Source organism: Puma concolor, chromosome C2 (assembly GCF_028749965.1).
Source record: "Puma concolor isolate L17-30 chromosome C2, mPumCon1.1.hap2, whole genome shotgun sequence".
NCBI classification, from domain to species: Eukaryota; Metazoa; Chordata; class Mammalia; order Carnivora; family Felidae; genus Puma; species Puma concolor.
In genome coordinates, this window is record NC_141675.1 from 62,827,772 (window position 1) to 62,841,817 (window position 14,046).

General features: G+C 36.0%; 1 protein-coding gene across 7 annotated transcripts in view; it reads right to left on the minus strand.

Annotated features, from left to right (window-relative positions):
- Positions 1-14,046, minus strand: part of MECOM (MDS1 and EVI1 complex locus) — a 566,599-nt gene that overhangs the window by 277,524 nt on the left and 275,029 nt on the right. For all 7 annotated transcript variants that reach the window (XM_086674675.1, XM_086674679.1, XM_086674676.1 and 4 more), the window contains one exon: positions 10,716-11,053. In XM_086674675.1, the coding sequence (XP_086530801.1) occupies positions 10,716-11,053 (338 nt within the window). The remainder of the gene's footprint in view (positions 1-10,715; positions 11,054-14,046) is intronic.

The following is a 14,046-nucleotide window of genomic DNA, read 5'->3' on the forward strand; positions in this document are numbered from 1 at the left end:
GCCCCTTGGTCATTGTTTATTAGCCAGATCATTGTTTATTAGGTTATCCTAGGTAACCTAAACTAGAATGGAAAACATTAGAATGTAAAAGGCCATACTGGATAAGTTCATCTATACGATTTTAAATTTATATTTTTGTATATTTTATATTATATATAATAAATATATTTCACATATGATATATATTATATATAATAATTTATTATAACAATATACTACATAATTTTATATATAATATGAAAGATATATAATGATTAAATATATATTATATAATGTATTATGTACAAATATACAAGGTATATAATAAATAAATATATTTAATAACATGCATTATTTAATGTACTGTATTATTTAATATAATGTAATATAATGTAAGTTAATGTATATTTTAATGTATTTAATACATACACGTACATATAAAGATAGACAGGCAGAGGCCTGGGTTATGAGGAGAGTGTCTGAGAGGAGATAGTCTTTGAGACCAGCACCTGCTGGATATGTGAGATACTGAAAGTCAGAGAGTGAATGCCAGAGATACACAGGGAGAAAGGTTTTAAGACTTTCAGAACATTACAAATGAAATCTCCTGATACCTCTGAGATTTTCTCCTTTGGTCGTATGGACGCAGCTCACACCATTGTGTGGAGTTTCTCAGTGAGGCAAGCTATTTCTGCGTAATGTTTGTTCATCTCCTACCAATACAAGAAGTCCCTTTATAATAAAGGCACTGTAAGATTTCTTGTGCTGTACTAAAATTTTGTTATATCAAATATTGATTTGAAAGAAATGACTAACTAACAGGTAGCTGCTAGTATCTATGTGCTCCACACACAAAATCTCTTTATATTATTCTTTGTAATAATGATAGCTGACAATGTATTCCTGTTGGTGATTTTTTGGCTTGGTGATCATCCTAATTATCATGTGGAAAGTACTCTTGGGGCACTTGGGTGGCTCAGTCAGTTACGTGTCTGACTCCTGATTTTGGCTCAGGTCATGATCTAACAGTTGGGATCAAACCCCACATCGGTCTCCACGCTGATGGCGCGGAGGCTGCTTGGGATTCCCTTTCTCTCTGCCCCTCTCCACTTGTTCTTTCTTTCGCTCTCGCTCTCAAAAATAAATAAATAAAATTTTTAAAGTGTTTTTTTTTTTTTCAACGTTTATTTATTTTTGGGATAGAGAGAGACAGAGCATGAACAGGGGAGGGGCAGAGAGAGAGGGAGACACAGAATCGGAAACAGGCTCCAGGCTCTGAGCCGTCAGCCCAGAGCCTGACGCGGGGCTCGAACTCCCGGACCGCGAGATCGTGACCTGGCTGAAGTCGGACGCTTAACCGACTGCGCCACCCAGGCGCCCCTAAAGTGTTTTTAAAAAATAAAATATTCTTAAAAAGAGCACAATATTTGACCTATCTTCAGCTTCAGGTACATTATGAAAGGCCAAAAGATGTACCAGATGAAAAATGAGGATGGCATTTATTTACTGTATTTTCCTACAGCTGAAATATGAATTCATTTTTTTAAATCTCTGGACAGGGTTATAGATAAAGAGAAGTGCTTCATCGAATTATTGTATGATTCAGGTGCCTGGGTGGCTCTTTGGTTAAGCATCCAACTTTGGCTCAGGTCATGATCTCACGGTTCGTGCTGACAGCTCAGAGCCTGGAGCCTGCTTTGGGTTCTGTGTCTCCCTCTCTCTCTCTGCCCCTTCTCCCACTTGCGCTCTGTGTCTCTCTCTCTCTCAAAAATAAACATTAAAAAAATAATAAAAAAATTATTGTATGATTCTACCAATGTAAATAAACTTTGAGAACCCAAGATGCTACACTAATATCTTTATTTATTGCTTAAATGAACTGCTGTATAAATTCAGTGTCCCCATTTTTCCATACTACCTACTTATAATTATTGGAAGAAATTCTCTCCATACTATTACATAGCAAAGTAGGGAGCAAAGAAGCTTCATCAATTCTTATACCCTTTGAAGATAATTTCTATCTGTTACTTCCTATTACTTGCTTCTGAACTTACCCTCAAGGAAAAAAGCTTAGAGAATGGAATATCCTGATGCAGTGGTCCTAAATAAGTATTTTATTTATTTATTTATTTATTTATTTATTTATTTATTTATTTATTTTAATATATGAAATTTATTGTCAAATTGGTTTCCATACAACACCCAGTGCTCATCCCAAAAGGTGCCCTCCTCAATACCCATCACCCACCCTCCCCTCCCTCCCACCCCCCATCAACCCTCAGTTTGTTCTCAGTTTTTAACAGTCTCTTATGCTTTGGCTCTCTCCCACTCTAACCTCTTTTTTTTTTTTTTTCCTTCGCTTCCCCCATGGGTTTCTGTTAAGTTTCTTAGGATCCACCTAAGAGTGAAAACAGATGGTATCTGTCTTTCTCTGTATGGCTTATTTCACTTAGCATCACACTCTCCAGTTCCATCCACGTTGCTACAAAATAAGTATTTTAAAATAACAAATTATTATAAAGAACTTCTGCCACTGGATTGATCAAATCCTAGAATCAGTTGTCAATTCTATTAAAAGAGGAACTGTACTGAACATTTCATGCTTTGAACCCATGAGTTTTACTATTGATTTCCCTCTTGAAGGGAAGCAATAATCATGCAAATATGGGGGTGAATAAAAAAAGAAACGCATTTTGATACAGTTTGTGGGATACACCTCCTAATTGGAAGAAAATCACCCAATATTCTTTTGAAAAATAAGTGACTCACATGCAAATTCTAGTTGATCACCAAGGCAGACAGGGTAAAACAAAAAGAATCTTGAATCTTGGGGAACTTTTTTCTTTCCCTATTCTAGGTCTTTGGCATTTCTATAAAGTTTACAATCAACTTGTAAAGTTCCACAATAAAATACTAGGATTTGATGAGAATTGTGCTGAGTCAATATGTTACTTTGGGAAGAATTGTTACCTTAACAGCACAGAGTTTTCTAATCAATGACTAGATCTTTCTATTTAGATAGGTCTTCTTTATATTTTCTGCTATGTTTTGAATTTTTCAATGCAGGTATCTTAAAAGTATGCATTATATTTATTTTTACATATTTGATTTTCCTGATTACACATCTTGATTGACATAAATGGAATTTTAAATTTACACAAATTGTTTTCTCAAGTGTATATTGATCTTTTATCTGGCTTACTTCTTAATGTTCACTTATTCTTAATATTTATAGATTTCTAAATAATCATATCATCTACAAATAGAGACATTTTTACTTTACCCTTTCAAATTTTTAGTCTTTTCATATCTTTCTTCTTTCCATCTTGCACTGACTTGGGCATCTAGTATAATTTTGAATGGAGTACTGACAGGGAAATCCTGAATTTTATGTCGTTGAGGGAAAATGTCCAACATTATTTCATTAGTGTAATGTCAGTTATAGCATTTTTATACATCCATCAATTCAATGTAGTACCTTTTATTTCTAGTTTGCTCAGAGGTGTTGTGATAAAAATACATTAGGATTTTATCTATTGAGATGATCATACAGTTTTCCACTATGTTAATGTGAAACACATTCATGAGTTTTGAAAAGTGTGTATTTTTTTCAATATTACTCTATTTTTAATTTTTATTAAGATATAATTAACATCTAATATTTGTATGTTTTAGGTGCACAACACATTGTGTTTCTTGTTTTGTTTTTTTTTTCTGACAGTGGCAAACTTTTATTTAACCTGTCCTCCAAATTCCATTTTGCCAATTGACAGAATCCAATCCAAGATGAGATCTTGCATTAGGCTGTTCTGTTTCTTTTTTCTCCTTTAATTTGGAACATTTTCACAGTCTTTCTTTCCCTTTTATGACATTGAAAATTTTGAAGAATACAGCACACACCCTTTTTTAACTTTATGACTAATTTTAATATAGTTATATTTTGTCTTTTTGCTGCTTGTCTGGTGTATAATTATATCTATTATTTTTATTTCTTTATGTATTATTTTACAATGCTATATTAGTTTCAAGGGTACACTATCGTGAGCCAACAATTCCATATGTTGCCCAGTGCTCATCATAAGTGCACTGATATTTGTGGAACTTTAAAAAATCTTTGATATCAGACTTGCCCACATCACTGACTATACTTCAGAAGCACCAGAAGTTGTCAAAACAGCAATAAGATTAGTCGACACGTTGAACTCCATCAGTACCTTTCATGGAAGAAAGCACAAGAACAAGCCCCAAGTGTCCGCAGAGCATATGGGGGGGGGGGGGGGCGGCGAGATAAGGGGATTTCTAACCTCTTCACAGATAGGTGAGCCCGGGGTACAACTAGAGGCTTTACCATGGTGCTTCAGGAGAGTAAACTTCTATTTTCTTTCAACAGCCAGAGATTTAATTCCTACTATTTATGTTTGCTGGAAGCACAAGATGAATAAAATAGATTGTATCCTCTTTTCTTGACTTCATTTTCTTCTCAGAGAATCTATCACATCTTCTTGGGCTCCCGTGACAATCATGTTCAGGTTCTGTTAGCTAAACCTTACTTTTCATTAATTTTTCACAAAGTAAAATTGAATGTTTGCTATCCTTTAAACAACATTGCCAAAACTCAATTAATACTTTGTAATGTAGGTTTTATGGTAATATACATTTATTATGAGATTACATTTTTCTTTCTTAACTACCCATGAAAGACATCCTTTTGGATAATTGATAGTCTTTCCTCCCCTCTACTGGAATCAATTTATTTCAAAATTATTAAGACAAAGTTCTTTACTTTTAGTTATCTGGCTTTAAGAATATGCAACTTGTCAAGTGTACTTGCTTTTCCATTAATGAATAAACATGTTCTCTGAAATCAATGCCAAACCATTGATTCCATTTTACAAATCACTGTAAAATTCATTTTTGGCCCAAGCAAACCTAGAGGGAAATAAGGGAGAAATATTGCCATTCAAAGATATTTGGTGCCTATCCCTAAAATCTCAAACTACCCCATTTTTCTTTATTGCCAAACATACATTATTTGAATGTCACCCTCCTGACTCTGAACTCTGTTGTTAGATATCTTGAAAGTCTGATGTTGTTGTTTTAATGGATACTCATATTTCAGTTAACATATAGATTGCATGTTCCAATACATAAGGCATCACTGCAGAACTCAAAAACAAACTTACAAATGTGAGAACAATTCCTTCTTAAATGATATAGGGAGGCACACATTCATTGTAATATCGCATTTCAGGATTACATTACCAGAACATAATGTATTGTCAAAGCACTGCATCAAAATTATTTAATGAGTTTCTGACGCCAGTAAAATCTCTTTCCACTATTCCTTCCCATCTACTTAACAAAACATAGGAGAAATTTACTGACCACTCATGGCACCATTTTTCTCTGTCTGAATATGTGTATGCTTGAAAGGAGAAAAACAAAAGTTGAACTCATACCGCTATTTTAACTGATCAAAGTAATCTGGATCAATTACAGGTGAGAGGGATACAATAGAGGGTTTTGCACCTAATAGACGCATCATTAGCTGACTTACATCTACGTGCAGAATTTTATGATGGCCAATGATAACAAAGATAAACAGAAAATGTGCTAAATGACAGTATTACAAGGAAACAACATTTCACACTGTTTTTCCAATGACCTATCTCAGACTATTAAAAAATTTGCCACCCAAATTACTCTTTGTTTTAAAAAGAAAGTTATGAATCTCTCCCAAATCCTTGTTTTAGTTGTTAAATAGAAAACAACCAGGGCATCCTTTTTTAAATAAACCCAGAGTCACGTAATCAGACCCTCCCAGAGATAACTGAACTTCAAGGAAACAAGAAGTTAGAGTCAGAGCGAAAATTTAGAAATCTTAATAAATGAAATATAGTTGGCCTTTGCCCTATCTAATGACCCTGTGCCAGATCTGTATTTTAGCCAAGCTTTTGCTGTTGCTGTTTACCTCTCTTCTACCAGGTGAGAGGCTCTTTGGTAGGCTTTTAACATCCAATGTCACATTTTATTCTCACGGCAACCCTGATTGGATAGGTACAATTATTATCACCATGTCACATATATGTAAATTGAGGGGCACCAAATTAAGTCACTTTTCCCAAATCACGCAGCTAGCACACAGAGCCTCAAAGAGGACGTAAGTCTGGAAAGTCTCAATCCAAAATCTTGTTGCCCTCCCCTCTGCCATGCAACTTCCATGTTATCACATAATGATCATCTTTAGAAGAAAACGTAAGAGAAAACACTCATCTTGAACCAATAGAATTTTTTTATTAGTATTCACTCAGTCAGCAACTCTAAAGTTCTTAACCTAAGAGAAAGTGTCCTATCACTAATTACTTTTAGGTCCTAGATATAATCGACTGCTCCCCAGTCTTCAAAATTTTTTTGTTAGAGACGAGTCCTATGCATTGCAAGATGGCAATCACTGGCAGACTCTAACATTATTTTTAAAGTTTCTCTTTATTGGGGTGCCTGAGTGGCACCCCAATTGGTTGAGCATCTGACTTCAGCTCAGGTCATGATCTCATGGTTCATGAGTTCGAGCCCCATGTCAGACTCTGTCAGGTCATGATCTCATGGTTGGTGATTTCGAGCCCCGTGTCAGGCTCTGTGCTGACAGCTTGGAGACTGGAACCTGCTTCGGATTCTGTGTCCCCCTCTCTCTCTCTGTCCTTTCCCCACTCACACTCTCTCACTCTCTCAAAAATAAATAAACATTAAATTTTTTTTAATTTAGAGTTTCCTTTATTAAATAAGCACTGGTTTGAGAGAAATCATACAAATAATGTTTTTGATGTCTATGGCTTATTTTACCTATGTATTTTGGTCTATAAGCCACACTTTCAAAAATGCCCTATTTCTCTAAAATACAAATTCAAATGATTTTCCAAAAGTGCCTTTTTTCGGGAAATGTATTTAACTTTTTAAAAACTATTTAAATAGAGTTCAGAAAGGCGGTCACTACTTGCAACATTATCTTTGAGCTTTCTCTTATAAAAACTTTCTTTGTGAAGACTACCATATTTCTTCATTTAATTTTAATTATATAACAAGTAATGGTGTGAGGCAGTTATTATTGGCTCATTGCTCAAATAAAAATACAAGAACCAATTAATTTAAGTAGTTTCCCTAGAATTGCACAATAGTGGCAGAGTTAAGACTTGATTCTTCATGTCTAAAATCCAGATTCTAGCTGTTTCCATGGACCTACCTCACCCCCCACTCCTTATCTCTTCTTATGAGTCACATAATCCTATATCCCTTCATCATTCTTTCATTTGCTCTTTCATTCTTGCACTCATTATTTTTCCAATTATTAAATGTCTGTGTTATGGACTGAATGTTTGAATCCTCCCCAAATCCATATGTTGAAGCCCTAACTCCCGACGTGATTATATTTGGAGATATCTAAGGACTTTAGGTGGTAATTAAGGTTAAATGAGGTCATAAGGGTGGGGCCTGATCCAGTAGGATCAGTGTCCTTATAAGAAGAAACACCAGGGCACTTTTCTCCTCCCCTAAAGCTGTGTGTATGTGTGTGTCTGTGTTTGTGTGTGTGTGGGTGTGTGTGTGTGAGCATAAGCACACACATGCACCTAGAAGTGGCCATGTGAAGACATAGCAAGAAGGTGGCCAACTGCAAGCCAGCAAGAGAGTCCCCATCAGAAGCCAAATCACCTGGAACCTTGATCTTGGACTTCTAGCCTCCAGAATTATGAGGAAATAAATTTCTGTTATTTAAGCCACCCAGTCAGTAGTATTTTGTTATAGCAGCCTGAAGGAACTAATCCAATCTAGTTATTTCAGGTAAGGTACTTGGCATTAGATAGCACCACAGACACCACAGATAAAACACAATCAAGACATTATACTTAGAGGATACAGCTATGGATACTTTGCTCTATTAGGGAAATTAGGCAAATAATTTGGATGTTGTACAATGCTTTAAGTTCCTTAATTCATGAATTTACCTGGTGCTATGGTGAGGCAAAATTCAAGCAGTACTAAATTGTGACTAGAAAGGTCAAGGATAATATCATGGAAGAAATGGACTTGAAGAATGAATAGATACCTGATAAGGATGGGAAGGAAAATATGGTTCTCATGTGGGAAGACCAGTGTGAGCAAAGAATGGAGGCCTGATAGAACATGGGAACTACAAATCATACAGGGTTGGTATGGAAGGCAGTAGAGTCAAAGATAACCCATTTTTTGGCTTCAGCAACTGGACAGACAGTAATACAATTTATTATACAGGAAATGCACAAGGAGGGGAGGTTTGTAAGTAGCAAAGAGCGAGGATAGTACTGGAGATAACAATGATTTGTTCAGTTACGATAGGCTGAGTTTCTGTATCTGATGAATGCTTTGCACTCAATAATTGTTTTCCTGAATATGGATTTCCTCTCTTCGTGTGCATTTTCCTTGCCCTAAGAGGTTTTTTTTCTCCTTAAATTGATCATTTTTAAAAATGAAGGAGTATCAAAACACGAGGTCACACTAGTTGATCACAATTATCTCTCTAACCAAACAGTACAGAAATCAGCTACAGTTCAGGACAAATATGACAGGAGAATGATTAAAAATAAGCACGCAGGAGTAGGGCAAGATGCCTTTGTGAAAGTGCCTTTGTTGATCATGACTGGGTTTTGTATTAACTAGGGTAAGATTAGAAGGAGGAAAAAAAAAAAAACAACCTGGAGTCAAGAGCTCAAGTGCTCCTCCATGGATAACAAGATTGCCAAAATCACCAAAAAAGCCCTTTCTCTGGTTTTGTTCATAACACATCCAGAGCAGGTAATCCACACTCTCCAAAGTGAGAGCAACCATTAAAATGGTGAAGAAAACTACCGAATTGACCATCAGTTGAATTCTCGAATGAGAGAGAGGGAATGGGCGATCTTTAGCCAAAGAGTCATGAACTATTTATAGAGGTTAACTTGACTTCCAAGCAATAAAACAACTCAGTTTTGACATAATGAAAAGAATCATTTTACATTTCTCAAAGTATTTTCCTGTGTATATACTGAAGACATTCTACTCCAAGGAGAAAAATAATTATTTTTAAATTTCCTCTAAATGAAGAATTTTCCCCAGACTCATCCCCCAATACATAGATACCCTGTTTAAAGAGACACAGTCCTACATTTATCAACCCTGTAACTGCAAAATTATTTTGTTATTAAGCCTTGGTTTATTCCAAGCCTTCTGGATAATCTCGAGCAGTGCAGAACTTGTTGTTTAGCTCTGGAGATTTTGTAATAAAAGTTTAATGAGTTACTTATTATTAGAATGTTTATAGCCTTTATTTTAAGGAGAACAAAAATGACGTAAAGTTCTACGCATTTAGTTTAAAACGAATTCAACTCACATATCAGTTAATGCTACAGTGATTTTTTAAAAACCTCTTATCAATATATGTGTCTAAAAGCAATGTAGCCAAACCACAACTTTCCCCGAGCCGTGGCTAAGAACAAAACTAAGGAAGGATTTCTCACTTGTAATCATGTCAAATCCAGATCTTAACTTTTGGGATTTTAGAATTTGGACAAGAATTGTTTTGATTAAGGCATTTTGAGCAGATTTCATAAGAGGATACATATAAACCAAAGGAACAAAAATTTGAAATTAAGTCCTGAAGGCACTACATATTTATTTCTATTTAAAATGTTGACCATATATTCTATTAATGATCATAAATATTAAGAGAAAATACAAAATAAATCTAGCTTATCTGATTTCTGTCTACCTGAAATACTATGAATGAAACTAAAGGTCAATTACATCTCCAAAAAAACACTTTCTTACTAATATAGAAATTGCCTACACATTTTGCAAATACAGACCAGTTTTTCCAGAAATTATGATGTTATTATTTAACCACAAAAGTTTTCAAGTTATAAAAATAAATAGGAAGTATATATAGCCCCAGAATCTATATAAAAATTATAAGCTCAGAGTAACATAGTTACCTGTTCTTATTGAAATAAAATTTACTTAGTAATCAGACTGTAACTTCTCATTCCTAGATATTACCAAGATGGTTTTGTAAAAATCATGGCTAAGACTGGCAACTGATTTCCATATTGATTTTTGCTGTCATTTTTATGCATGAAGTATTCATTAGGTAAATTTGAATATAAAAAACCATCACAGAATTCAGCACAGTGCTCACATTCTGGAAGCAGGTAGAAAATGGAGGGTTATCACAAGAGTGACAAAACATATTAGAACACAAAGCAAAATGACCATGTAGAATCAAAGTAAAACCAAACTAACTCAGCCACAAAATGGAGAAAACAAATGTTTCCTCCAATCTTCCAAGCCTCGCCCTCAAAGGAAAGATAAAATACAATAAATTCGTCATATGATGACAGTTGTTTGCTTATGCCACATACTATATGAATGGCCACATACAATGCTTCTAAATGTTAACTATAAAAACTGTATTTGTTCCCTTTGGTATGTTTTTAGGTTGATACTATTCTTTACCATCCATTAGTTGAGTTCCTTTCTATCATGCTATACCTTAGTGCAACAGTTTGTTTCTATCAAGAAGTGAGCTTATGAGGGAGGTTCATTCTTAAATATCTATTTGAAGACATTGTACAACAATTGGAATTTGCTTACTTTATGGTCACTTTAAAAATTAATCTTTTCTTCACATATCTGAAAATACTTAAATGTGTAAACTCAAAATATATTCTTACCTCCCATCCGTAGCTGGGGTCTTTCAGGTTTGACCGCTGCTCTCCCACATAAGGCCCAAACTTTTCACCTGCTTCAATCTTCCTTTTGGTCCATATTCCTAGTCCAGCTCCAGGCATATTTGACTCTCGAAGTTCAAATTCAGCAGGAATGGGGATATCATCAGGGATGTAGATGGGGGCTTTGTACGGAGAGCCCTCCTTTGGAGTGAACGCTTCGCTGGATGTGGCTGGAGAGCATGGCTCTTGAATATTGAGGGAGGGAGTGCTGGCTACTCCATCTGCATCTGGCATTTCTTCCAAAGGAATTTCAGGGTAGCTGCCATATACACACTCATTATCTGTGAAAAAATGATACCTTTGTAAATTCATATTCATGTAGAAGAGTTAAAATCCCACAAATCAGTAGCCACCTTGTAATTCCATTGTTCTTTGAAGACAAAATAAGGAAGGCCATTGTTAAAATACACCTTCATTAAAATCTCTGTTATTCACAGATGGGGCATTTGGTTTATCTGTGGTGAATCCATAAATCGAATGAGCTAATCTTCAACTGTCAATACTCTCATGGGCCAGCTCTAACCATTATTTAGCTGGGAACAATCAGCAATTTAATTATTGGTCTGAGTAAAAGAGATAAGTAGTAAACATATGTGTACCTACAACCCCACAAACCATCCTAAATCAGGAGGTGATAGCTTTACTATGGAATGTATTGGAAAGTTGTATCATGCAATGTATCTCAGATAAATTGTAGGAGAATCATCAAAGACTCCAAGGACTACGATGGGCAACAAGGCTTAAATTTGTGTGGCAGGACTATTTACTGAAACATTATTTTATGTTTGTTCTTTCTCAATCTTTCCTTTCCCATTTCAAACACATCACCAAGCCATTGGTATTCTTTGCCTCAGCAACTTACACAGAGCAGAGAATTAAAGTTACTTGAACTAGACTGTATTATGCAAAGCAAAATAAGTCAGGCAGAGAAAGACAAATACCATATGATTTCACTCATATGTGGAATTTAAGAAACACAACAGATGAACATAGGGAAGGGAAGGAAAAATCAGATACAAACAGAGAGGGAGGCAAACCATGGGAGACTCTTAAATACAGAGAACAAACTGAGAGTTGCTGGAGTGGGGGGGGGGGGGGTGCGTAGGGGGATGGGCTGAATGGGTGATGGGCATTAAGGAGGGCATTTGTTGGGAGAAGCACTGGGTGTTATATGGAAATGATGAATCACTGGATTCTACTCCTGAAACCAATACTACACTGTATGTTAACTAGAATTTAAATAAATACATTTAAAATAAAATAAATAAGTAAATAAAGCTACTTGAAGCTAGTGATTCCTCTGGACATTTGTAAAAACAAAAATCATTAAACAAATTCAGCAAGTTTTCCAGAGGAGAAAGCAGGGTAGAGTAAAGGGGAGTCTGGACACTCTGCACTGGGGCTCTCAGGACTCCACAAGGCAACACAGCCCCCACACCTGAAGTAAATGAATGCACCATTTCAGACTTTAAGATCTTTATGCAACTTGCTGGAGGGTTAAAAAGTAGTGACTGAGCTTGAATTTCCCACCAGTTCACCAGTTGAAGGGAATTTCAGTTATCTTAAGGGAAAAAAAAAAAGCACACATTTCTTGCTCACAAGGATTACGGACTGAAAGTCATACCTGATTTGCTTGATTTGTAAACCTTCAAGGAGAAAAGAGTTAAAATGATATGGAGACAAATGTCGATCAGAGCCATCCAAAGGTAAAATGAGTTGCCTTAAGTTCCCATATCACAAGGTTTCTAACATAACCTAGATAATCATAAATTAGGGATAATTTGGAGGAATTTCAGCTTCAGGTTGATGACTAGACTAGATGACCTTTAAGATGTTACCAACCATGCAGTTCTATAAATTACTAAAATCTTCCAAGATATTTTATTGGGCTAGAGGGTAGAACACTTGAGTTCTAGCCCCAATTCCCTCTCTGATTCAATGTGGAAGTTTATTAACTATAACACTCATTAACAATTGTTGATCAAGTACTGACTTCTCTTAAAGATTTATGAAGTACTGATTCCTCTTAAAGTTTTAGCACATGCCAAAGTACCTTTCTAATGAAGTGCTTGGTTCCTGAGTCAAATAATGAGAACATGCCATTTAAACCAAGCATAGAACCAAACTCTAGGACCCAACCTCCTTCCTTGAGACATTGACCACAGCGCACAATCTTACTATCATTCAAGTTCATTGTATCCAAAATCTTGCACATTATTGTCTGCCCTCACACTGAGTCTCCTGCCTCCTTCACAATGTCTATTAAGAATACAATTTTCCCCCTGGGGCGCCTGGGTGGCGCAGTCGGTTAAGCGTCCGACTTCAGCCAGGTCACGATCTTGCGGTCCGTGAGTTCGAGCCCCGCATCAGGCTCTGGGCTGATGGCTCAGAGCCTGGAGCCTGTTTCCGATTCTGTGTCTCCCTCTCTCTCTGCCCCTCCCCCGTTCATGCTCTGTCTCTCTCTGTCCCAAAAATAAATAAACGTTGAAAAAAAAAAAAATTAAAAAAAAAAAAAAAAAAAAAAAAGAATACAATTTTCCCCCTAATTATCCATGTTCAAGTTTCTAAAATAACATGGACATTTTCTCTCCTTCATCCTCCAATTTATTCAGTCATTAATGCTGTCCGTTCTTCTTGCAAGATTTTTGCCCTCACCTCATTCATTCAATCCACGTTTTCCTTCCTGAATTTTCTAACAGTCCTCTATAATGTCTCCAGACATCCAGCCTCTTTTCAGCCAGTATCCCTCAATACTAAGTCTGTACAATGCTGTTAAATTTATCTTCCCGGCACATCCATTTTCCTCTGTAATAGCCTCCAAGAATTCCCAGTATCCACAGGTAAAGTCTAAAGTTCTTAGGCTTGCTGGGGCACCTGGGTGGCTCAGTCAGTTGGGTGGCCAGTTTTGGCTCAGGTCATGATCTTGTGATTCACGAGTTCTAGGCCCACGTCGGGCTCTGTGCTGACAGCTCAGAGCCTGGAGCCTGCTTTGGATACTGTGTTTCGGTCTCTCTCTGCCCCTCCACTGTTTTTCTTCTCTCTCTCCCTCTCAAAAATAAATTAAAAAAAAAAGATTTAAAAATAAAATAAAATAAAATAAAATAAAATAAAATAAAATAAAATAAAATAAAATAAAGTTCGTAGGCTTGGAATAAAATCCCTTTTATTTTAAAACCATTCTCCTTTCCTCTCTGATTCTCAACACTTCTCAGTAGGAGGACCCAGGCCAGAATAGGCTTATCCCTGTCTTTTGAACTCAAAGAAATTTTCCCTG